We start from the raw sequence: 27,478 nt of genomic DNA on the forward strand, positions 1-27,478 counted from the left end.
TTTTTTTTTAATAAAAAAAAAACACTTATATGTATTGTTTGAATTTTGCCGAGTTCTGATGGTAACAACATTCTTAAATCCAGCTAAACATTAGATACAGTATAACCTATTAAAGCCATATCACACGTGCAGACTTAACTGGTAAGAATGGAAAAGCTATTCTAATCCATACTAATTCAGTTTTACAGAAACTGAAAATATTTTATTTTACACCAAAAAAATTTTTTTATACACATTCATGCATGCTTCTAATGAAATGAGGTAAATTTTATGTTGTTAAAATATTTATTTTATTGTTTTTATTTTAGTATTTTTTTTCTCAAATTTTCTAAAACAACATAAGTTTTAAATTCAACGAAATATTCAGTAGCAACTTCTATCGTAAACTCCCATATCTCCGGAAAGACCATTTGGCGTAAAGAGTGTTGCTGTACTTGTACTTCGATAATATATCCAGCATCTAAAAAATACAAGACATAGAGTGAGGCGAATTCGGATTATAAGAAAAAATTACAAAATATGAATTAAAACTATTTACATTCGGTTGGGGAAAAAAGTAATGTATGTTTTTTAGTGTAAAATAAAACTAAATTTTTTCTAAACAAAAAATAATTTTTAATAAGTTACATTTTGAGTTGAAGGCATCATTCTGAGGTCATTATTATTGCTGAAATTTTTAGCATTTAAAAAATTTTGTAAACTTCGAAATGAATGATACTCTGATGGTGCGTCGTCGAAACTTTATAGGGGATGCGACACCACTTCCTAGCCAAGTTCCAATAATTTCGTACACGTTGCGAAAGATGTGTGAGTCCTAGCGTTGATATATATATATATATATATATANTTCCACTCTAAAAGTTTCAAGAAACGAAAATAATAATCTGGGATGTGCTTGAGAAATCTTCAGCCCTAAAAAACGTATTATGCAACTAGACCCAGAGGAAATTAGAGGATCAATGTGATGAATTAGGCGTAATACTCAATCCAAAATTATTAAGAATGAACATAAAAGTTGCTTCTCATGTTTTATTAAAAAAAATCAATATGAAAATTTATTAGAATTCTTATGAAAACGTGTCTGGCATGAAAACGTGTCTGACCTAGAAGAGAACGAGTTTTCAACTATTATATGAATATTCTCAAGAATATTAAGCGGAAAGAAACACTTGATGATAAGAAAACTTAATTTGCTTTAAAATATATGAAGATGGTAATAAAAGTAGATATGTCACGAGCGCTCTAAAATAGGTGCTCATTTCCAAGACTCGCTAAGGCGTGAATTAGGAAAACCAACGTAATTTGAAATTGAAAATGTAAAGTTACTAAATATAAAATTTAAAATAAAGCTGAAAAACAAAACAGAAAAACCACGGTAGCCGAGAGTGAAATAGAAAAAATGCCAAATTTTTTTTCTCGTTACTTTTCATTTTATCGTTAGTAACTTAACGTTTCTGTTTCATATCACTTTTGGTTTCCTCTTTCATGTCTCTTTCTTCAAGTCTTGAGACTGGGTGCTTATTTTTGAGTGCTCGAAACATGCCGACTTTTATTACAAACTTCATATTTTTTGAAGCAAATGAAACATTTGCACAATCATGTATATTTCCAATTGGATTGCAAATAATAGGAAACATAAACAAATTAAACTACACACGCGAAATTTTTCGTACCACTTAATTTGCACTGCACTGTAAAAAACCTGTTTTCATTCTCCTCTGAAATACTTAGCACTTGTATTTTGGAACACAAGGATACTTACTGCTTCTCTCTCTTCAAGTAGAGCCCGGTTGCCAAGTCCAGTTCGGAGATGTGTTCCGCATAGCCTATGGCACGGCACTTAGGGTGTCGAATGCAGAGCCTTTGGCACTCTCCGAAACCTCCCTTCACTTCTCCCTTCTTTTCGAATTCGTCGCTGTACACCCTCAAAAGTCCCTTGATTTTGTGAAGGAATGCATTCTCACACCGAGCATCTGAATACAATAACCAATTAACAATTAATTTATTGCGAGACAGATAAATCAAATAAACAAAACTTGAAATAAACCTTTTTTTTAATCCCAACATTTTCTAATTGAATTTCATTAAAAACAACGTTTAAAATCAATAAAGGTAAAATGTTTTGTTAAATGTCTCAATGATAAACCTTTATCAACAAGGAATTAGTGATTGTTGACATGTAACAGTTGTGATTTAATGGTATTGCAAAGAATTTTCTTTTATTGTATATTAACACAGATTTAGTTTTCGATTCGATAAGCAAAATTTATAGCCAATAATCTTGTTCGGGCACCGTTCTTGTCAAGAGTTGTAACAGAATTTAGATCTTTGTTACTGAGAACGACCGAAATTTGTGGTTGTTGTCTTTCACCGGTGAATGTTGACAATCACATACAGTTTGTCTAAGCTAAGAACTCCCCCCACCACAAAGTCTGAGGCCGCCCGGTGCTGTGGAAACAAGAATGGCGCCTTTTAGGGAGGGTAGCTTCTCTCTAGGACTAACACAATAGACCGAAAAAAGAGATTCCCTTTCTCGCGCCGACCCGACCCAAAGCCACTCCAGAACAATGACCCCGCACCCCTACTTGAAAGAGTCATACCTCGTTGCCATAGTCACCGCCACAGGCCCAGACGAGAGTCTGGGGGATTTCGCATTTTAAACAAACTATAGTCGCTTTGGTAAATGTTCGAAATATATACTTGGTCAAGTTAAGTGTCATTGGTATACATTTGCCCGGTATACCCTACATCAATGTTTTTATAAGGTTCGGTGCCAGTGCCTGGTTTACCCTACATCAATGTTTTTATAAGGTTCAGTGCCAGTGCCCGGTATGCCCTACATCAATGTTTTTATAAGGTTCAGTGCCACTGCCCGGCATACCCTACATCAATGTTTTTATAAGGTTCAGTGCCAGTGCCCGGTATGCCCTATATCAATGTTTTTATAAGGTTCAGTGCCACTGCCCGGTATGCCCTATATCAATGTTTTTATAAGGTTCAGTGCCAGTGCGATGAGAATAAATACTATTCGCACAAAAGTAATTTTCTTACGCGCGCAGATTAGGCTGCAAGGCCATTTTAAAAAAGATCCGAAAGCTTCAAGTTATATTGTTGGAAAATTCGTCAGATTATTTGCTTTTGCGATTTTGTACTTTTAATAACTTAAGAATATTTCAGTTGAACTATCTAAATTAATCTTGCCACTAAAAATATTTAAATCATGGAGAAACGTGCTTTGTATTATTTTTTTTTAATATTATAAAATTGGTAATAACAAAAACTTTCTTTATTTAATAAATCAAATTTTTTATAATGCACAAATTTTGCTTTAAACATACGAAAAATAATTCAGTTCATTCAATAATATTGGACAATGGCACTTAACCTTAAAAAAAACATCATTATAGAGAATACTGCGCGAATGCATATCAGGAAGTGGCCCTTAACCTTAAAAAGGCATCAGAGTAGGGAATACGGGGCAAATGTATACCGTGCAATGGTACTAAACCATAAAAAATCATCAATTTCGGGAATACCTGGCCTTATATCCTTATCCTTAAAAAATAATCGGTGGAAAGTTCGGACTATAGAGTAAACCGAGAAAACATCTTTACCCTATTATTTTCCTGATAATCAAGCTTATATTATGGAAACTTGCTATTTTAAGCTAAAATTTTTATTTATTTATTTATTTTTGAAAAAAAAAAGATTTCAATTGAATTGCTCCGCTTTTTTCAATCGGTTGCTAGGACTTAAAACTTCCATGAAAATAGACAGTGAGTTTTTGTTTTAAACTAAATACTAAAATAATAAAATAAAATAAAAAATTTTTGATAAGTTCAGACGAGAGATCTAAATATTTTCCCCGTCATAATATTTTCATTCATAAAACAAGATTGCCTCACATATTCATGTTCTTTTTTTTTTTTAAGCTATTCTAATTTCAAAAAATAATGGACTGATCACTTTTCACTTCACGATATCACTTTTGCTGAGCAAGATCAATGTAATACGTTATTCAAGTGATTAAGTTTTTTATCAGTTTCAAAGTTTACGGTCAAACTAAGGTATTGCGCAACATGCGAAACTGCATCTTGTAACAGTTATCGTATTTCCCCCCCCCCCTTCCAATCTTATACTCAGTTCCACCACTTCAAGAGGAAGTGAAAGAACGAAAGTTCTGATAAGATAAGAACTATCGAACAAATACTTCTACTCTGCCACGGTGCACTATTCCCAAGCCTTTCTGATAAAATATTCACTGACCCAATTCCTACACTTTCAAGCAGACGACGACTTGGGTATTTAAATTTACTCCCTCTATTTGGCAACAACAGAAATCGAACATGAGTGAAAATGCCGATGTAAATGGATCGTCCTCTTCGAGTAACGATTTGGATGATCTTGACGCTCTGAATTTTCCAAGCGATGTAGACTGGTCGTCCACTTTGATACTCCGCTGCGACCCCAGCGCAGGTCCATACAACATCGGGGACGTCATCAACGCCCTGCATGAGGTGGTGCGACGGAACGAGGTTTTCAACCTGGGTCCTACATTCCTGAACCACGTGTATATCATCAGCTTCAAAACGAAATACGCTCTGGAAGGGTTCGCGAAGTACCTGAAGAGCCCAAAGATGTCCAAGTCTGTGAAAATAAAGGGACAGCCATGTACCTTCATTAAAGTGCCAACCAAGTCTGTGTCGTTGCATGTGCGTAACATACCTCTGGAAGTAGACACCTCTCACGTGATTGAGGTACTTAAAGAGTACGGTTCCATCGTGAAAACGGAGTGGATTAAAAGCAACTTCCGCGGATGGTTTCACGTTTATACGAACGAGCGGAAGTTTACTTTGTGTTTACATCCAAATGTGAAAGTTCAAGACCTACCTTATGGAATAGAGGTTAAAGGCCTTATTGGTGCTGTGTTTGTAGAAGAACGGAATCCTAAGTGTTTGGAATGCTACTATTCGGGCCATAAAAGTGATATTTGTGACTTAAAAGGTTGCATTTTAAATCAAAATAATTGATTATGTTGTGACTTATGTTACAATAGAAGATACCTTTTTTTTTATGAATGAGAAAATAAGTTATGAACTTTAATTTGGTAATGTTTTTTCTTTGCTGTGCTTTGAGTTAAATGGTATGACTATTTAATCCTTATCGAGAAATCACAATTATATTTGAATCCATTTTGTCTGTTTGAATTGTTGGGAAAACAAATTAAATTAACTCCTTGAAGCTTGAATCGAAAGAAAAATGTATTCAAATGTTATTAAATTAATTTTTTTTTGTGTGTGTATGAGAGCTAAATATTGTTTTATAATGATATAGCAGATTATTAAAAATGTTAAGTTACATCGTGATGATACTAACAAATGTGAACTTTTTAGGATTATTTTATTTTCTACTAAATTGTTGAGAAAAAAAAATTTAAAGAATTTATTTTCAAAAAAAATTATATTTCAAAAATTTAGGGTGATTTTATAATTTTTTTAAAATTTATTTATTAATTTTTCTTTTTTAATAAATGATTTCTCAAATATGCAAAATCATTGCTTTTTTAAATCGAAATAATTTATTATTTAACGTATGTTAAAATTAAATTGAGGAAATGAAGTGCAAATCTTTATTTACAAATATTTTTTATTTGCGATCCCTTGAACTAAGAAACGCGACTCTTTATGCATTGAAGAGCATGCTCGGAATCGTTCCAACTCTTAAAATGCAAACAATAATTTGACTGCCTAATTTTAGAACATTTCAGTTCATTGTTTTCACGTAATACCACAATTCTTTATTCAATAATAACTCTTTTATCATAGTCATTTTGTTTAGTAAAGAGTTGTAACAGAAAAGATTAAATTTTATACAAAATATTTGAATACCAATCAGATTTTTAACTTCTTAATGCAAGTTTGTCCCGCAGTGAGCTGATCGTAAAGACACTGTTCCCAGTAAAACACCGAAGTCAAGCAGCACTTTCTGCTGTCAGTGAGCGGGTAGGTGACCACTTTCATCATCCTGACTTAGTACCGAATGTGGGAGGTATCGGTCTTCGTGATCTACCGTAAAGTGCTCGGCTCTCGCTCGTAAAGTGCTGCAGAGGGAACCATCCTCTCTGCAGAGCAACAAAATTGTGATGGCAAGCCTTCCGTTCATCCTCAGGGCTGTTTCCCTGACCATCGATAATTAACCATTGTGCAGCTTTAGCGCAACGTTAATTAAGTGCACATTTAATACACACACATTTTATTTACGTTATCATTTCTATGAATCAAAAACAAAGTCGGCAAAATGTAAGGAGATATATTTCATTACAAATAAAAGTTTGTTATTAAAAATATTAATTAAAGTATTATTGTTATTTGTAAAAAATAACACTAAAATCAAAAGAACAGCACATCTGTCTAATTTAAAAATGGTTTAATTTTTTAAGCTTTATAAGTACAGCAACGGTTGCAGTTTTTTCAACGATTCGAAGCGCCTCATTATTAGGTAAGTAATTAGAATTGTAACTAATTCTATTTTCTTACTTTAAAAAATAGAAAGCTCATTATAATTGTAGATTTAAACTTCGAATTGGACATGAAACTTTATTCATGTTTTTTGTGCTCAAAAATTACTAAGTTTATATTTTTCCAATTAAAAGGTTTAAAGGAAAATAAAGGCAATAATATGTAGAAGCTTTTTTAAAATTTTTGAAGTTTTCTATTTAATTGTAAAAAGGTAAAAATTATATTTCCTTTGAGAATCTAAAAAAAGAAGAATTTATTGTGTTAAAAAACTATATTTAAGAGTTTTTAAACAGTAAATTTCCAAAGCTAGCTCAAAAATTCAAAAAACATTGCACGTTTTAATTATTCTATACTATGTAATTTTAAATTTTTTTTTTTTAAAAAATTATAAAACATAATAGGTAGGGGAAGATTCTATAAACTATTTTCAGGAAATGTATATTTTATAGCCTAATTATAATTATTTAATGCAATAATTTGGAAATTAGAAATAAGTGCAGAAAGAAACAATCTGAAAAGAAGAAAAATATAAAGGACTTAAAGAAAATGAAAAAATAATTTATTTAAATTTATCTGAAATGATTTAAAGCATAGCATTACCAAATGTGCTTGAGTCATTAAAGATATTTAACTTTTATTTTATTATTATTATTATTTAAAAAGAGAAATTAAAGTAATCCTCAGATTTTAACATAATTTCAGGCTAAAATAAACACTAATAATTGTTTTCATTCGAGAAATTTGTTTTTAATACGACTTTTGCAACAGCATGAACTAACCTCATAAGCACGTATGAAAGCACGTCCCCCCCCCCCCCAAATATTTACATTTCGCAAAATGGGGAAGAAATATTATTATGCATTTCTATTTATCTATATATTTCAAATTCAAATATTTATTTAATTTCATTTCATTTTATGAAAGTTAAAAAAGGTTTGATGTTCTAAACTACACTTTTCTTTAAACTTCATAATTAGACATCAGAAAGAAAATAAATTCTAATGAAATCTGTCAATTTAAATCTTTTTGATGATTCGATCTGTTTAACACAAGTGATATTGGATTTACAATAATGATAACCTTTCATATTTATTTACCGAGTCCTTGCAAAATAAAATCAAACTATTATGTCCATTATTATTATTGCAAAATAACATTTAGAGAGAAAAATGTTTTCAAACCTTGACGAATTATTATTAAAGTTGAGCAGAACAAAGGAGGGATTAAAATCATCGGAAACAAGTTTATTCGTCTTGTAAGAATGGATTGCACTCGTTTTTCGATAGAAACCAGGTTTAAATTTTACTCCAGAACAAATTTTCTTTCTTTTTTTTTTAATTGTCAGTCACTGAACGTATCTTTCTTCGCCATGAAAAGCGTCGGAACTGTTGCTCATTTTGCTTTACCTGGTCAGCACCTTCTGACCAAAGTCACAGAGGCAAGCACCGTTACCCAAGCCACATTGCCTCAGATACCCGTTAATAGAGTGGGCCACGTTCACACACAACAGAGGACAGCACACAGAGAGAAACATCCATGCCCTCAGAGGGATTTGAACCCACAGTCAGGCACGGTAACAGCTAGGCCACCTGGCCTCCTCTCGAAAATAAAACTGGTTTTAGATTATTGTAATCCGTTCTTCATACTTTTATATAAATTGATAAAAATTTAAAAATGCTTTTTTTTCTACACGGAAGTATTAATTTTTACCCCTTACGTTCACAGTTCCATTTTAATTTCATTTTTACAAGGTTTCTAAATATATACATGACGATTCTGCATTCTGTATAAAATTAAAACATATATACTTGCCTACTTCCTCCTTTAGTCGCCTATAGACCTGATTATAAGTTTCAATGCCCTTTTCTAATCCAGACGTGTATGTCTTTTGTGCTGCCTTCAAATTTCTTTTGTCAGTCGGTTTAAACAAACTATATTCAGCTCCCAGTTTACTGAATGCTTTGAGGCAGTTGTTTATATTGGTCAAGAGGTTCGAAATCTTAAGACGAAAAAATATGTATACATCAAACAATTTTTAACTAATGTTAAACAATTTTTTTTTAAAAAAAAGCAGAAAGAAATTACTTATTTTTTTGGTAGTAGTAGCAAAAAGGTAATAAAAAACATGCTATACAATATCATTTAAAAAGCGTCTCTTAAAAGTTTTTTTTAACGTCATTATGAAAATTTAAAAAACAAAATTTATGAAATTATCCGAAAATAATGTAATGAAATAGGTCATCAGGAGAGTAAACAAAGCACTGTTTATGAAAGGAATTTATTATAAAATGAAAATATCGTTAAAAAATAATTATTAAATTATTAATTTTTATAACCTCCTAAAATAATGACAAAAACAGTGATTTTTCCTTAGAAATACGTAGCTAAAATAAATTTTTTTTTAAAATTGATTAAGTTTTTTTTTTTTGCTTAGTTATTCTTTGTTAGACGAATAGAATTGTAGAATTTTATTTTTTATCAATTTTTGCACACTGTAAAACATTTTTATAGTGCTTTTCGTCACATTTTGATGATGAAACAAGATCCACTTGACTCAAATACAAGTTATTTATTTGCCATAAAACTGCCCAAAAGGCTACTCGAATCAAATTTCTTATTTTTGTTACAATTTTTTTATGCGATTAAAAATTTCGACTAAATAGAGTTAATATTTTTACATCGATAATCACTTTGCAAAAGCAGACAAAACAGAAACAGACAAGAAAAATCTTAAAATATAATTTTTTTAGTCATAAAATTGTACCGAATATATTAAACGCTGAGTCTTAGGAGAGTAAAGACACACTAAGATAATTTAACATAAATTGTAAATAAATTGCTTACTCTTTTTAAGAAATAACGAGCTCATTTGCTTAACTAGACTTTTTGGGTGTACTCTTTATATTTTTCTGTGCCATGCCAGTAGGTTTTTTTTATATTTCCAATGGTAAAGCAGGAGCAATTATAAAAATGGAGCAAATTACAATTAAAAGAAGTCATTGCTTTAAAATTTTTCTATTATGACAGCAAAGTGCTGTCTTAGAGTCGCAGTAAAGTGATGTTCATCAGCTGAGGTGGTGTCTCTTCGTTGGACCTGCCGAATTACTGAAGGGACAGCTAGAATTCGAAAAGTTTTCTAGGCAATGAAGATGCTTTGCTCCAGACAGCCATGTCTATTCATAAGACAGAACTTGCCTTCTAGTTGTAATTGCCAAAAAGATCTTCAGTCTTCCAACCAAATTTTTAGCAGTGGTAATTTATAGCAGACTAAGTAGAATGAGATGCGCCAGGCATGTAGTGAGAATGAGCTCAGAACGAACAGAATTAAGAGTCTTTAATGCAACCCCCTCCAATTAAAGGCCAAGAGGAAGGCTCAAAAAGAGATGGAAAAACTGTATGGATGAGGATTTTCCCATCCTAAAAGTAAAGAACTGGAAATCAATTGCTGGGAAAAAGGCAGAAAGGGAAAAGCTTCTGAGGAAGGCCCAGGCTCACAAAGGGCTGTCGTGCCAATGCTGATGATGATGAATTTATAGCAGTAATTTATAACGTGGATTTGAATCTGTCACTGTGAATGACTGAAATCAAGAAAATGTCGACTTTCACCGGTGAATGACAACAATCACATAGTAGCTTTGGTGAATGTCCGAAATATTTGTTGTATCCGATTTCATATTAATTTATTCGTTGATATTATCATATTTATGCGATATTTTAATATCTGCAGAGAATAGATTAGGAGAAACACCAGTGTTTGGAGTACCGGCCAAATGTATACCGGGCAGTGGCACTGATACCTTAAAAAACATCAGTGTAGGGTATACCGGGCAAATGTATACCGAGCAGTAGCACCTAACTAGACCTAGTATATATTTCGGACATTAACGAAAGTGACTATGGGATTGTTGACATTCACCGGTGGAAAATAACAACCACCAATTTCGGTCATTCACAGTAAGATATCTATTATTTGCTTAGGATCACTAGCTCAGTCTCAGAAAAGCATGCATCAAAAAAGAAGAAAAAGAGAGAGAGGGTGAGAGCGAGAGAGAGAGAGGGCGTTGTTAACTCACCTTATCTTCCTGATTGTCATCGAATACTGTGTCAGTTTCTGTGACCCATCGCATCATGCTCACCTTCGTCACTTTCACGTCATCCATCATTTCGTCCAAATTTTCCCACTCATTTAGCAATTCCCTATACAATTATACATTTTTAAGAAAATGGCACTATAATTACGTCTAGCGAATGCTGAATGTTAACAGATAAGAATATAAAAAATTACAGCTTAAATTTTAGGTAGGGAGTCCCTAACTCTTTCAAACGAAATCCCAATTCGGCTGTAATCCGATCAAATCAAAATCCCGATAGTTAGGATTCTTTATATCATTACAACAATTTATTATTCTGTTTCACAAGAAAATTAAAATTTTAGCAAGCCAATAAATAAAAAGAATAAATTCATTTAACTTTATATAACGAAATAGTTTGCAAAGAGAAAAACGCAATTCTATCAAATCTGCAATTCTTAATATAGTAGTAGCGTAATTTCTCATTCCATCGACACGGATTTGAAAATATAAATGAATATGGATTATGAAACTATGAGCACTGTGGTTTTTCTGCCTACTGACATTTTGCACCCTTTTCGTAATTAGCATAGAGAGCGCTGGTAAAAAATTAGCAAAACTTATCCTAACAGTCATGAATAGCTGTTACCGACTCTAAACAGATATGAAAATAGCATAGTATTCCTGAAAAAGCGTTATTTAATACTCTGACATAACCTTCAAAAAACAGTGCCTTAAGCAAATTTAATACTCACGTGTTCATTTTGACAATTGGATATTTTTTATCCAAATCGTTAAGAGGTCTTAAATCCATGTACAGAGGTTGCCCAAGTTTGCCGACCAGCTTTGGTAGTTCACTAATGATTTCGAACAAATCCTCAGGATTTTCGATTGATTTCTGAATGGGCATAGTCGAATAGACGTGAGTGTGCAGTGTCACTGTGCCACGGATATCGTCATCCTTTTGGATGTCTTTAATTGCTTGATTCCATTTTGCTAAAAGACAAGCAGAAAACATTATTATTAATTAAAATATAAAGCAAAAAATTAAGGTGCAATGCTCAAAAGGGGGGGGGGAAGTGAAATTTTAGGTTTTGATTTTTAATTTATTGACAAAACCCCTTTTCCACTTAATGATCCGCAATATTCACACATTTGTAAAGGCGTGGCGCAAATTTTTATTACGCCTTCTGCTACAAATTTCTGTCCAACTTTCTATAGTTGGTACAACGTCAAAACAATCTGCCACAAGTCTGCTATTTATTTGAGATTCGTCTTTTGGCGTGGTGCAACTACTATTACCATTTTTGTGTTATAGTTTCCACCTTTACCTCAAAGTAATAATGAAAATATAATGTAAAAAGGTAATATCATAAGTAATAACATAATTTTGAAATTAAATATTTTATTGTATAGAAAATAAGCATAGCATGTTACACAGTCAATTATGTATCTGATTTGTTCTTTCTATATTTGATTCTACTTAAACAGACTGATATGAAGTGAGATGTTTTAGATTGTGTCACTTGGAAGATATTTTACTTTGACTTACCTTCAAATGTTTCAGTTTGGAGAAAAAAAAACGATTTCGTCTATCAATACATTAATTGATTGGCAAACTCAGAATATTGTTGTCATCAACAAGTAGATGACTTAAACAATTGGTGAACTGCTTAAAAGCAACTGATCAATCGCACCATCTCGTAGTTACAGCATCTTTGTAGTGTTATGTATGCTTATATAAAACAATTAGATAAACTAACTAAATTAAAAAGGAGAGAAATAACGAATAAGAGTGACAATTTGTGAACCGTTTAAAAGCAACTGATCAATAGCACCATCTCACCAGAGAGCATCTTTGTAGAGTTATATAAGCCCTTATAATACAATTAGATAAACTAACTAAATTAAATGGATTGAAATATATGCGCAGGCGCAGTAAGGCAGTCGCGTGTTAATGAGAAAATATATTAAGTGTTAGGGTTTGATATTTCTACTGTCTTCGAATAATCATTAAGAAATAAACTTAGGCCATCACATCTTAGTCCATTAATAGCAAGCAATCAAATCGTTTAAATAATATGGGAGGGGGTGTTGGTTCGTATATGAAATACTTACGTAATGTATCAGCATTCAAATGTCCAATGACGCCTAAGTTTCTTGTAAGGACTTTTCTGACCAAAGGTACGTCACTAGCAACGTCGCATTTGAAACGGAAAAGAACAACTGACCAACCACCGTAGAACAATGACTTGACATAGTGGGTTTGAGTTTCGGGAACCTTCTCTTTCCAATTATCAAGCGGAACTGCATCTTTCTTTATGCTTCTGTCTACCTGCATGCAACGAAAGTAAAGCAATGTTTTTACAATACTCATGATAAAATACAAGCATGTGTAATTAAGGGTAAAATGATGTTCACTAACGTATATTGTAAATGTCGCCAAACGTATTAATGTAAAATAGGTCTTACTAACACTAAGTTATTTAAGATCACACAGAGTCATTTAAAATATTTTTCAATTTTACAAAAAGTTTCATTTTTAAATTTATAGATGGCTCTACTATACTCATCCACAGGTGAGAACTTGGAAAAAATGTGTTTTTCTGACATTAAAAATCCTTTGCCAAAATTTTTTCGAATTATCAGGTCGGTACTAATTCACTAACAATTCTTCTACTTGTCTGACATACCCGGGACATGTTGAAATTACGATAGGGCATGTATTTTTTACCTTTTTCATGTATGTATTTTATATCCTGTAAATATTAATCCGAAATGACCTAAAATAGCAACAAAGTACCCCTCAAGAATTCGATTCTAAATAAAAAAAAATAATAAAACAAAGTCAGCTTTATTCTTTTTCATTCCCTGGTCATGCTAATTTTTGTTTTAAAAAAAATCGACCACTATTGCAGTGCATAACAAAAATACTAATTATAGATAGAAAATAATAAATAGATGAAATTTAAATGTGGAAGCTGAAGCAAAAGTGATATCTGCTTCAAATCTTTAGAGAAATTTATTAAAATCAGGTCAGATTTTCTTTTATGTGTTAAGTTTGTTTAAAACCCGTTTTTCTATTTTCAAAGTTGTTTTTTCTTTCTGGTTAGTGACTTTAAATAAATAGTTATGTTCGTATGCTGTTTTTTTCTTTACGGTTAATGACTTTAAATGAATAGTTGCGTTTATATGCTTTCATTTATATAATATCGACAAAGTTAATTCATTCCAAGAGGAATAAGTTTCATTCGGGCATGCATTTTGCCCGGTAGAGCATGCCCGGTAGACATGCCCAGAGCACATAAAATTCCGTGACTTTTCGAGCCCAACTAACAATGTATTAAATTTCATGTAAAATCATATACTTTATCTTCTATCATCTACTACTTATGCATTTAATTTATCATCTAAAAATGTCGATATTTCGTGAGTGGCTATTCAGTGGTACAGAAATTATACTTGCCGTCCTGTACAAGGTTGTCACCCCAACGATGGCGCTGTTGTACTTCCATGAGGTGTCCTTGAGCACACCATCCAGTCCCATGGGTCCTGAAGCAGAACTCAAGAAGTTAGACTTGATCCTGAGGACAATGTCAGCCGGAATGCCGAAAAATGCGTAGGGAAACACATTCTCCTGGATGACGTTGTAGGTCGTGTTCAAGGAAGTCGCGTTAGTCTGCATTAAAAAATAAATTATCACTCGATTGGAAATAGAAAATGTGATCGGTGAGCCTTTTATTCAGGACATAACCCAAATGTCCCAATTCAGAGTTTTAAAACTCAACTTAGAATTTAATGTACTGAAAACAAAGAAATTTCCTGAAGAAAAAAAAACTGTAATATGTCCAGTCACCCCCAACCCTGAAGTCCGGGCAGGGCCTGATTATAGCCTAGGCCCAATAGGCATGGACCTAAGGCCCACAATTTCTGAGGGGCCTCAAAAATTAGTAAAAAGTCTAATGAAAATTGGGCTAGCTATGTGTTGGTTTAAACACTAAATAAAAAAAAATAATTTCAACTTACAATAAAAAATAATTCAGCTAATCAGTGACTTTTAGCAAAAATCACTGATTTCAATTGTTTGTGGTCACCAGATTATTTTTATTTTGACATAACATTGTTTTGCTGTTTTATATTTTGCTTTAATTTATAGATACCTAAACTTTATCTTAAAAAAATAATCTTCAACTGTCTGCATTCAAAATTTCTTAGAATGTTTTCCTTGAATCATGCAGTTCAATAGATTCTTTTTCATTATTAGGACTACTCTTCAGTAATTTAATTTCAAAATATTTTGTAAGGGGCCCAGAAAATTTGGTGGGCCTTGGGCCTAAATTTGTCTTGATCAGTCCCTGAGTCCGGGACTTAGCCCGTAAGATTATACTTCGTGTTTAAAAAAGTAAGAAAAAGTAAGTACGAAATTCCTTGTCATCAAATTGAGTTGAAGATTGAAAAGAAGCGTTATTGCCATTTCTATTTTGAGTCCATTTTCTTAAACCCGCATTTTGAGCTACGTCCAGAATAACAAGATCACCGATCATATGGAAATTTGTCGATTTTTATATGAGTAAAATTGAGAACAGAAAACATAAGAGGTTATCGAAATTAGTGTTCTTGCTTACTTTAAACTGCTAAAAAATAAATAAGAATTTTTTCCACAAAAATTTTATTCTTACTGTTCGTGAATTTTCTTGTCTCATTTTCTGGGGGTGTTTTGAAAACCAAGTTATGTGGGCTGATACAAGGTTTTCTATAACGTAAAGCCTCAATACAGCTTATATACAAGGGTTCTAAAAATATACAATATTAAGATCATCATTGAGGTCCTTTAATATGTACTGTACGCGCACTCAAAGAAAAGTTTTTGTTGTTATTACAAATGCCACTTGCCAATATCAGCAAGTCTGCTTGAAATCAAGTAGATTGAGGCAGAGGGTGCGCTTCTGGTTTTTCAGTGGCGCCATCTATGATCAATAGTATGATTTTTACTACACACGTGCGTCACAACCCGTTTCACAGGAGAACTTGTTCACACACCTTTCATCCTTTCACAGATCGTAATTCTGACGAGAACCAGAGAACAATCAATCTCCACTTCAGTACCCCCAGATGTATTGATTTGTTATTGGAACTTTGAGGACTTTGTGACTCCGACAGATTTAACGTGCACCTGTCACCATTTAACACACGGGGACTCTTCAGCTGACTAGATTTGAACTCCCTTTTTCACGAACATAAGTCAAACGTCAACAAAAAGTAGATAAGCAATAGAAATATTTAAATTAAAGGCTTATTTTTGCCTACCAACTTTAGAAACTTATTGGTTTCAAATCTAGTAAGCTCATCGGAATAGATTAAAATTAAAGATATTCAGGTAAAGTAGAAGGTTTCAGTTAATCGCCAACCCCTAAAACTGCTTTCGCGAATTGTTTCGGATTGCATTTCCGGCTTGCTTCTTTTGCCCATTGCATGCATATTTTAGCTTTGTATGCAAGAGGGTAATGAAGTTTTAAAAATGTGAAACATGCGCTTTCTGTATCACATTTGATTTACAAACATTTCATTGACTTTATATACATCTATACATATTTATGCATTTCAATAAAACTTTAGAGTAACATTTGAAACTGATTTTTCCTGATATTTCTCTTTATACATTATTCTAAATTTCAGTGTTCGGAGGCAACAATTGCAGATAATATTGATCTATTGATATATTGGTTTTGCACGATTTTAATATTTAATACAAACAAGTTTTTTTTCTTTTTATTTCTTTAGCTATTATTTTACAATACAAAATGCAATTTTAATTGAAATGCCTGTGACATTTATCCTTTATAAAAAATAAAAATATATCAGATGCATTTAACTATTAATAATATTATTAATTTCCTAAGATAATTATAACTGGTGAAAATTATAACTGAGATAGATCGGAGTTGAGGTCTCAAGTTGGAATCGAATATTCCAATCACTGATTTTACAGCTCTACTTATAATCAAACATCAAGTAATTAAAAGAGAAACATCAATCGAGATTTGTTTTGTTAGTATTCATCTTCCCAAAGTGCCGCGGCAGTATGTTGAATGGTAGTAAAAAAAGGATAGTTTGGTGCTAAAATTGTTTTTAAAAACTGTTTAACGCCTCGTAAACTTCCGCAATTTTAATACAGTCCAAGGATTTTTTCAGTTTTTTTTTTAGTAGTTTCTTTTTTCCCCTTCACAACAGGCATTTGAGAGAAAAAAATTTAATTAATGCCTTTCGTTAAAATTTCTATAATTTATTCAAAAGCACTAAAAAGAACATTTTAACTTAGAATAAAGTTCTCGGAAAAAAATACTCAAAAAAAATTTGTAAATAAAATTAAAAATGAAGTGTAGTTCATAGTTTAGGTTTAGCGATCAATTCTCCTAACCACCCAACTCCCCTATGTTATCAATTCCATCCTGATTTTTTTAAATTAGATTTTTTAATATAGGCTTTTTTCAAATAGATTGGAACAATATTAGAACGTTTAATTTATCAACGAATTTATCAACGTTTAATTACAACCAATATCAAAGAGCTTCCATATTTATGAAATATTACTTGTATTAATCGTTAGACTTTATTTTCTGAATGCTTTTTTTTTAATTCTGATTATTCAAAACAAATAGAGTTCTCTTTATACTGGTAATAAAAAAAAAATCCCGAAGCAACAAGACAATGAAAATGGAAAATGGCACTTGAATGGCTTCGAAAAAATCACTATTAAAATATATTGAGAAGAATTACTTAATCAGCTCTACAAATTCCGTAATTTTTTTTTTCGTGTAAATGTAGCTGGTGTTTAGAACAATTTCAGAAATTGGTTCAAGAGAAAAAATTTTTTAATATAATAGTAAATATTCTAATAGTAAATATTCTAATTTCTTTTTTTAATAGTAAATAATTTTTAAAAAAAAATTACCTGGTAGACTGAAACTTTCTTGGTTCGAAACAATAACAATCTGAGATACTTAAAAAAATCTCAAAAATGTTTCTGATCTTCAAGCATCCCGATCTCTTTTCTTCTCTTTTTTATAAGCAGAAAGTAACAACAAATCATAAAACTTCAAGACTCTGCTTGCATTGTGAAATCGTAGGCAACAGATGGCAGCACTATTTTAATATTTTTATAAATGGCTAATAAGTTAGCTATCAAATAAATATTGCACTGATCACTGTTGATATTAAGTTTTATTAAGATGAGTGATATTAAGTTTTATTTAAACTATAATTGAACTTAAATAAGAATTAAACACCTTTTTTCCATCACTAATAATTTAAATAAATTTAATAATTTTTTTTAATTTTTGGAAAAAAATATTCCGATTTGTGTACATTATGTTATTTATTTTATCATATTTATTGCACCGAATATTTTATGGTTTTAAAAAAAATAATTGATAAATTTTTGTTTGAAAAGAATAAAGTTCTGATAATAATCAAAAATAAATGAAAACTATTCATAATACTTATGTTTAAAGAAGATTTAATTTTTTAATTTTATAACATGATTTTTATAACACGATTTTTGTAACAATATTTATAAACATGGGAGTAGATTACAGGGGTACTACTGCCCCTCAACTTGTGAAGACGGGGGATAATCTCCTCCAACAATTTATGAAGTTTTAAAAAAAAATTTCTACTACTAAAAACATGTAACTAAAAACCTAAATTTTAACCTAAAAACTAAAAACCTAAAAAAAAAACTAAGAAATATTTATGATACAATACTTTTCTCTCAAGTATTGATAGGTGAGGCATATTAGTTTTTAGACATTATGAATATTATTTTAGAACAAAATCAAATATATAATTAAAATAATGAAAATTGAAATAATTTCTAACAAAAATTTATAAACAGTATGGTATTAATACAATAATTAACACTTTGATTGAGTCAAACTTTTTTTTAAAAATAGTTATTCACGATAAAAATTGTGTTAGCTGCATATAACATTTTATTTTCTAGTGCCTTGGACACATAATTTTTCAATGATCTTAATTTCATTGTAATGTTGATGTATAATCGTTTAAAAAAACGAAAATGTATATAAATATAAAAATACTAAAAAAAATGTATTGAATTTTGTGTATGGAGATGCTTTTAATAATCTGCATTCAACTCTTATCTGTTTTCTTCGGCTATTTAACAGGTTTGATGAATTCAGTTCAATTTTCATCAATATATAATATATTCCTTGTCCCCTTCCCCCAAATTTCCAACAAAATTGACGGCGGTGTTTATAACTGATCAAGCTGGAACAGATATTTAGTAAAATTTATGTAATTGACATATTTGACAACCGGCGAGACATTTCCTTCAATTTAGAATTAAACGAAATTCTTTCTCATTCTGCATACTGTATTGCATGCTCCTCTATTAGACTAAATAGAGGAGATAACCTTTTCATTTGTCCATTAATAATATTGTTCTTTATGTTTTTTATGTATTAACTTAATTAATTATTCAGTTAATTAATTCTTTATCTGATTGCTTGTTTATTTAATTATTTGCTTTTTTAATTTATTTTCTAGATAATATTTAGTTGCTTTTTCCGCCACCAGGACAGAATCATACTCATGGTATTGAAATTTTATTTTCATCTTTATATTTCCATCTGTTAAATTATTAACTAGAGTTCCTGATTAAAAAAAATTATTTCGTTATAATGGAAAGAAAGCAAAGAAAGTTCATTTTTCAGATCAAAATTTTACTTTTCTATGCATTCAATTTTTGATATTTTTCTAATCATAGATTTATTTTATTATTGTTATTTTGACAGAAAGTGACTGAATGAGCGTCATTTTCTTGGTATCCTAATTTCACTTTAAAACTTAATTTTTGTTATTTTTTTAACTGTAAATTAATTGAATTATTGGCATAGTGACATTAAAAAGGTGAAATAAATACCTGTTTTTGGATCAAAATTTTAATTTTCCATCCGTTTAATTTTTGATATACTTTTTTTTTTTAAATAGTGTGGCTTAACTACCACTATAAATATTAAATACCAATTCACTAGTATATAAGACATGTTAACTTGATTCTATCAAGAGGTACCTTTTGATAGATGAAGGTTGGCATAGTCGATTTATAATTCCCCACAATGGTGAGAGCGGGACGTGATATGAACTTGCCAACATTGATGGATGGGCAACATTAAACAGTTGATTTGCTTTAAAAAAATAATAAACTGCTCAAAGAAAAGAAGAAGAAAAAAATCTGGTGAAGTAAATAAAAGTTTTTCGGCAAATAAACAAAAAAATAAATAGAAAAATTATGTAAATGAACAAAAAATTAAGAAAAAATATTATGAGCAAAAATGATATAAGTAAATAAATAAATAAAACAGTATAAATCAACTAGTGGCATTTGTTCATTGAATTCTATCACAGTTAAAAATTCTGGAAGGGGAGCAATATGGCGTAATTACCACCATAAACAGGGCTCGAAAAATCGCCCGTCCTCGGCGGTCAAAAATTCCCCGCGGTCAACAAATTTCTGGAATCCAGCGTCCGCGCGGACGGCCATTTTCCCGTTAATGTTCGTGATACATTTTCAAATTTTGTTATCTTACAAGAGTCTAGCACCTCACATCTAAAATGACCCTCTAATCTCGAAATACAGCAACATACTGCGCATGGTGGAATGGATGTTTTCTCTGTCTGGGAATACTGCAGCGGTTGAAAGGGGCTCTTCAGCAATGAACTTACAAAAAAACACATTACGTACTGGTCTTAAACAAGAAGCGTTAAACGCATTTATGAACATCTATCTAAATGGAAAACCTCTTTCAGATTTCTGTGCAGAAACCTCTGTAAATCATTGGCTTGATTGTGGAACTGGCAAACGTCATATTTGATTCATTTAAAAAACGCAGTACCATCGGATAAATTGAAATGATAATTGACAGATAACTTAACCTTTGTTATTTAAATTATTTCATCAAAGAAATAAATTATTTCATAATAGAAATACTAGGTTTTACTATTAGTAACCTAGTATTTCTTTTATTACTGTATAATGTAATCCTAGTATTTGTAATCCTAGTAACTACTAATTCATTGTGCAATTTATATAAATGTTTGTAATAAATAATAGAAAATTATATTTTTATTTATTTAGAAGCGACGGGTTAGTTTCAAAGGAGGATGGGTACATTGTTGGACAAGCCGTCCTCGGGGACGGGTAAAATTTCTGAGCTTTTTCGAGCCCTGACCATAAATATTAAATACCAATTTACTAGTACATAAGACGCGTTAACTTGATTCGATTTCGAAGTACCTTTTGATAGATAAACATACCCTCCAACTTATGAGGATTTTGAAAGTAATTATTTCTAGTGGTAGCGAACCAAAGTAGAAATTTTTAAAGCAAATGGATCTCTCATAAAACTTTTATCAGAACTTAAGAATCTAGCCATATGGCATGCACTTTTATAAGTAATAGTGGACAAGTTACGCTAAAATTAATTTTTTTAAAATATTAAGACATTAATTTTGCTACCGTCTGAAAAGAAGATTTCTGAAACTACGAAAATTCCGTAGCAGTTGGAGGGTATGGTTGACATAGTCGATAATTAATTCCCCTCAATAAAACGATTAAGGTAAAGAAAGACATAGTTATCAACTACAGAGCGTTCTTACCAAATTTGTATAATCACTGGTTGGTAGAATCAGTCTCCTATTGTCTAAGAATAGAATTATTTAAAGAAAATATTAAAATTTCTTCATGTATCAAAATCTCAATCGCATTTCAATTTACTAAAAGTGAGATCATTTGAGTTGAAAGGTAAGAAATATTTTATTTTTATTATTATATCTGTTGTATCGTTTGTAAATGTCTGTTTTCATGAATAATGACTGTTTTCAAATGTACTACGTTTTCAGTAGTATGGAATTAAAACGGAATTTAGTACTTTATCTGCAATAATTACATTTTAATAATTTTAAAAATTTTATTTTTGTACGAACGTATTGCTGTGGGACTATTTGTCTGTAATTAAACTTCCGGCGAATGAATTTCGAAACAAATAATATCAAGAGAATAGACGTAACAAGCAACAATACTTTATCTTTTATTTCCAATTAAATTGTTGGTCGCAATTATTTTCCCGTGAGACACTAGTAGGAGGTAGGAGGCACCCAAAAGGCAACTTGAGACTTTTAACTCTGAATCCACCTGGGAAACGCGAATTCTAACGGAGTTTTAATTAAATAAAGATTAAAAATATTAGAAAGCCCTTTCTAATAATCCTTTTGCTCAAAATATAATCCTTTATTCACGAATGACGTCGGATTTTCTAGCAAGAGGACATTTAATACGGCCATAAGTTAGAAATATGTTTCTCCTAAATTGCTCCTTTGTGCAATCATTATCCCAGAATCTCAAACTTTCGTTTTAAGAGTCTAAAATGAAATTACACTAATAAAGCACATTGAAATATTAATTATGTCTAAAAGACTGATCCTTCTAAATCACGACATCGGTCAAAAGGAAGATTGTATTCAGCTACAACTGAAACTAAAACCACAGCGCCCTCTATTAAATAAAATCCTCACATTAATGCCCACCGCAGTAAGATGAGATACTGCTTTATGCTAATTAGACGAGAGCACTGGTCAATTCAACGAGTGACCAGTGTGTTGTGGAAGGGCGCTGCTGGACTGATGTCCAGTCAATTACTGGCGCGTGGGTGTGTGGGGGTGGGTGAAGGGGGGAACTGAAATATGGGGGGGATGTGTGTTTGAGCAGCATTCGCCTTAATGATGGGATTGAGGATTAGTTTGGAATGAAGAGGCAAAGGAAAAGGGTTGAGAGCCGGATTTAATTGCAAAGTTCTACCGAGAAAGATGAGATATTGCTCCCGACATTCCGAAACTGCTCTGAGTCGAAACTTATTTGCCGGAGACGCCCTGGCAATAAGATTTAGTCTCCAATCTGGCAAAATGAATGAGTTCGGCCGCTGTCCGAAAGCGCTGGATAAGTACTGTTAAAATGGTTTTCGGACAACCCTCCTTATCCAATGGGTCTTTTATGTTTTACAGATTTCTTTCCAATAAATCTTGTTACCTAAATTATATTATTGGAAAGTTTTAAACAATGATACATCAATGGGACTTAATTGTTTACCAGATTTCTTTCCAATGAATCGTGTTTGTTAAATTATATAATTGGAAACTTTTTGCATCAATGGGTCTTTCATGTTTTCCAGATTTCTTTCGAATAAATCTTGTCAGTTAAATTATATTATTGGAAAGTTTTAAAATATGATACATCAATGGGTCTTTAATGTTTACCAGATTTCTTTCCAATGAATCGTGTTTGTTAAATTATATAATTGGAAAGGAAAAATTGGAATATTTAAAACAATGTTGCATCAATGGGTCTTTTATGTTTTCCAGATTTCTTTCGAATAAACTTCATAAGTTAAATTATATTATTGGAAAGTTTTAAATAATGATGCATGAATGGGTCCTTACCAGATTTCCAGAATATTTACCAAATTTCTTTCCAATGAATCGTATTTGTTAAATTATATAATTAGAAAGGAGGAATTGGAATATTTAAAGCAATGTTGCATCAATGGGTGTTTTATGTTTTCCAGATTTCTTTCCAATAAATCTTGCTAGTTAAATTATATTATTGGAAAGTTTTAAACAATGATGCATCAATGGATCTTTATTGTTTACCAGATTTCTTTCCAATGAATCGTGCTTGTTAAATTATATAATTGGAAAGGAAAAATGGGAAAATTTAAAAGAATGATACATCAATGGCCCTTTTTCGTTATCCAGATGTTCTTATAATTAAACTTATCAGTTAAATTATATAATTGGAGAAGACAAACTATTGGGATCCGTTAAATTATATACGGATTTCTGACCCCCTAAAATATAGGGGTAACCGCAATCTGGGAAATATGGTCCCAATAGTTTGGTCAGGAGAGCGCTCCAAAGTTTGGAATCCTTAATTTTAATTTTACTTTTTGCGTATTTCGCTACATTTCGGGAACGTTTTAAGCGAATTCAAAATTTGCTCACGCAATTATAAGTCCTAAGATGATACCATGCAAAAATAACTTTTGGTGAATATTTATTATATTTTATTGTTTAAAAGAATACATTTAAAAAAATATAAATTTGCATGACATAATACAAAATTTGAGCTAACTCGGTCAAATAGTTCCTGAGAATCCGAATTTTAAATACCTGACTTTTTTTTAAATTAAATTTTAGCAGGAACTTTTTCACCGATTTTGCTCAAATCTTGTATTTTCATGTCCTTCGTTGAACAACCGACCCAATTTTGGGTTTACGACTACTGATGTCCGTAACTCCGTAGTCTTGTAATTTTGAACAAGTGCAGAAGACAAGAAAACTCCTGGATCAGTACCCCCAGAGGTATTGATTTGTTATGGGAACATGGAGGATTTTGCGACTCAACTGACTGAACGTGCATCAGTCACCATTTACTACACGGGGAGTCTTCGGCCGGCTGGGATCGAACCCACGAACTCTAGGACATGAAATCTTGTATTTTGCTATGAAAAATTACATTATTTAAAATGATGCAAAAGATTGTATACATTACAATTTAAATTTTTTCGACCATTAGAATGTGAGGAGCCCACCATTAAATCAAAAGTTATTCAAGGTAATCCATTTTTTTTCTTTTTTTTGCTCATTGTTCACGAGCTTGGAAAAATCTTTTTTTCATTTTTGGTGCTATTCACATTTTCTGGGTTTTTTTTTCACTATTTGGTACTAAATGGAAATAAAATTTTACTTTACACATTTTTTGGGGGTAGTTCAACATTAAATTCGAAGAGATATTTTCCCACAGTGTAGAGCTAATCTAAACACATTCAATGATTACATGAAGTTATTAAACACTAGTTGAATATGACACACAGAGATATATATAAACACGACGTTTTTAAGCATAAAAACATTATTTGAGCATGCCTAAAATCTTTTATATTTCAATTTGTGCCTTACTTCGTCATAGGCATCATCGTCATAGACATTGACACCACTGATGTCATATGACCTGAGGTCAATCGTCCCGCCCAGCAGCATGGACATCAAGAAAGGCAGAATGACGTTATTCATGGTCTACAGAAAAAACATAACATTTTGTTAGGATGAAATATACTGAATAATAAATTTAATTTTAAATTGCAACTATGTTTTTCAAAACAATGGGCAGAAGCAGTAAATCACGCCAATGTTTCCCTATAAACGCAGTTGAATTTAATTTATTATGATTCACATAAACCAGAATTTAACTAGTCGAAATCAAAGAATTTACATTGTAATTTTCTTTACCATCTTAATGGTCAAACTGAATCAAAACAATGGATTTATAATAGCTGTATTATGGTTGTTTCATAAGTTACTTGTGTGTCAACGTTGGAAGTATAGTATAATTTTGCGAAAGTGTACTATAGTTATCAAAAAATTATATTTGTATTAATTCATATATCTTATATAAATAATAAAATTGACAAAAAAACACCAGGAATCTTAAGTTTTACTTTAGGTAATTTTTTAAAAAATAATTTGATGTAAATTACTTACATCTTTTATGGTTTACATTATGGTATTTTGAGCTCAAATATAATCATTAAATAGTGCAGACTATTTATGAAGTTAGGAATCAGATACAAAGGAGCTCGAATTCTTGACTATTAAAATATTAGGGAGGGGGATCACTATCTGAAAAATAGGATAATTTTAGGCCTAATTTTACTTTTCACCATACCTCGAGAATTTCTCTTTAATGAATCAAAATAACTTAACACTCATCAAATATATCAATTTTTAAAACATCGTTTTTTACCGAAGAAATTTTATATCAAAAAGCTTTTTAACCATTAATTACTCAAAACTAATTTAAATATTTCATTATTTAATTTAAAAAATTGTTTTTGAATTGTTTTAACATGTCTTATTTTTAGCTATGTAATTTCAAGTGACAAAATACTGTATATAAAATTTGAAGGAAAATAGGCTGACTATTCGTTACTGAGTAAAGAAATTTCAAAAACATTGAAGCTAATAATCCATGCAGATTCGTGAGTGTAGTTTAAAATTCCAGTTTTGTTTCTTGTTTAAAAGCCTTCAAACTTAGAATTTTTGATTCGTTTATTTATTTATTTATTTATTTATTTATTTATTTATTTATTTATTTATTTATTGACCGAAAGAGGTTCGAATTAAGAGCAACCTTAATGTTTAAGGATAAATTTTGAAAAGTTATTTATGAATTGATTTATTTATAATCTGCAAATGTTTCAGTAAACACTATGGTAAGAATATATATACCTTCTATGGAATCTCACAAAATATTAAAATTAAATTGTTGTTTTTTATTTATTATTCTTATTATTGCGTTTTTGCATTAGGGTTACTTCTCGAGGTTCTTCCTGGGTACATATTATAGCCAAGAGGGCAAATCTGTCAATCAACAGAACTGGGGTACGAATCCCATCGTTGACACTACAATATTTCCTCCATTCCCTTCAATACATGAAGAGTTTCCAATGTCCTGCACTCACCAATTTGTGATCTTGGACCATTAGAATACGATACTCCAATTGACGCATAGATGGCTGCACCGTAAAGTTGCTTAACACAAAAATTTTAGAGTTTTCTATCTCTTACGATAGGTGAAATAACTAGATAAACTGAATAAACCACATTCCACCGTTCTTTTAATAAAACACAACTTAATCAAAACCTAACTCCAATGCCAATTATCTAACGAAGAGCTTAGATTCAATGTACTATTTAAATTATTTTTATGCAGTTTTGAAATCACGCTAGTTAAGAATGGTTAAAATCCATATAGTTTTGAATTGATTGTTTTTAACCATACTAGTAGTAAACGGTTTCAAATCCGTAAAGGTAACAAATGTTATTAACCGTAAACTTCACGGTTTATAGGATGGACAGACTGTTTCCGGTTATTTTACTGTAATTTTAGAATGAAAATTCCAACAGGGAAGGTTTCAAAGGGGGAAAAACGAACGTACCTGTTACTTGATCAAAAGAATATCAAATTATCGTTCAATTGAAACTTTATTCTCTTAATTTTATTTATTAACCTGAAGAAACTATTTCTTAAAAAAATTATTTTAAGTGTTACATTGATTTAACAGTGTAAATGCTTAAAATAAGTCTTTCTGCTTAGAAAAAATGATTGAAGTATTTTTGCATTAAAAAAAATTTTGCAACGATTTTTAAGAATTGCTTCTGACAGAGAGAATTAAAAATTTAATGTGATAGCTCAATTTGTTCGAGTTTAAAGTTTAGACCTGTGCAAAATATTACTAAAAATTTTTGAATCAGAACTCACAGAGTTAAACAGATTAATCGAAACAATTAAAAAAAATATGTGTTACAATTTTGAAAAATTAAAGGCAATCCAGACTATTTGACTATTTGATTTTAGGTCGTTTTTTTTTTCTTCATTTATTTGAAATATAATTCAAATTGCTTGATTATCCTTTCTAGAAAAATTTTATTCTATATATAACTTATTTATTAAAGATCTATGTCTGTTTAATAATTTAATAAATATACATATTATAAGGATATAAAGTGAATATTACAGTGATTCCATTACTTACCTTTTAGTATCTACCGGTTTCCCATATGTTTGAATTCTATGCAATGCGATAAATGAGTGCCCCACTCACGAAAACACACCATATGTTCCAAATAATGATAAGACATATACGTCTGTAATACTAATAGTTCGAAATTACGACACACCATCCTTATCACACAACCTATACAAAGCATTATTCAAAGGCAATCCAGAAATTTTTAAATTGTATTTTTCTCGAG

The 27,478-nt window shown here is 31.0% G+C and overlaps 1 protein-coding gene across 2 annotated transcripts; it reads right to left on the minus strand.

Moving 5' to 3' along the window:
• Window positions 1-266: 266 nt before the first annotated feature.
• On the minus strand, window positions 267-27,478 carry LOC107442577 (uncharacterized). Of its 2 annotated transcripts, none has more exons than XM_016056176.3 (9): window positions 27,259-27,478; window positions 24,623-24,739; window positions 14,055-14,267; window positions 12,707-12,923; window positions 11,344-11,584; window positions 10,592-10,715; window positions 8,331-8,517; window positions 1,763-1,973; window positions 267-460 (listed from the first exon to the last, which is right to left on the minus strand). In XM_016056176.3, the coding sequence occupies exons 2-9, from the start codon at window positions 24,734-24,736 to the stop codon at window positions 364-366; spliced, it is 1,404 nt and encodes a 467-aa protein (XP_015911662.1). In that variant the 5' UTR covers window positions 24,737-24,739; window positions 27,259-27,478; the 3' UTR covers window positions 267-363. The 2 variants fall into 2 exon arrangements, with proteins under 2 accessions (XP_015911662.1, XP_071033756.1); XM_071177655.1 differs by having other exon boundaries at window positions 12,707-12,919; window positions 14,051-14,267; window positions 27,259-27,371.

This window comes from Parasteatoda tepidariorum, chromosome 1 (assembly GCF_043381705.1).
Source record: "Parasteatoda tepidariorum isolate YZ-2023 chromosome 1, CAS_Ptep_4.0, whole genome shotgun sequence".
Classification (NCBI taxonomy): Eukaryota; Metazoa; Arthropoda; class Arachnida; order Araneae; family Theridiidae; genus Parasteatoda; species Parasteatoda tepidariorum.

Bases quoted from the DNA above. Each gene is read 5' to 3' on its own strand.
- LOC107442577 (XM_016056176.3), bottom strand. From the start codon at position 24,736: ATGAATAACGTCATTCTGCCTTTCTTGATGTCCATGCTGCTGGGCGGG. The intron at 11,585-12,706 runs GTAAGTATTTCA...CTTGTCTTTTAG, and splicing joins TTTGAATGCTGATACATTAC to CAAAATGGAATCAAGCAATT. The intron at 8,518-10,591 runs GTGAGTTAACAA...TTTCGTCTTAAG, and splicing joins ATGACAATCAGGAAGATAAG to ATTTCGAACCTCTTGACCAA.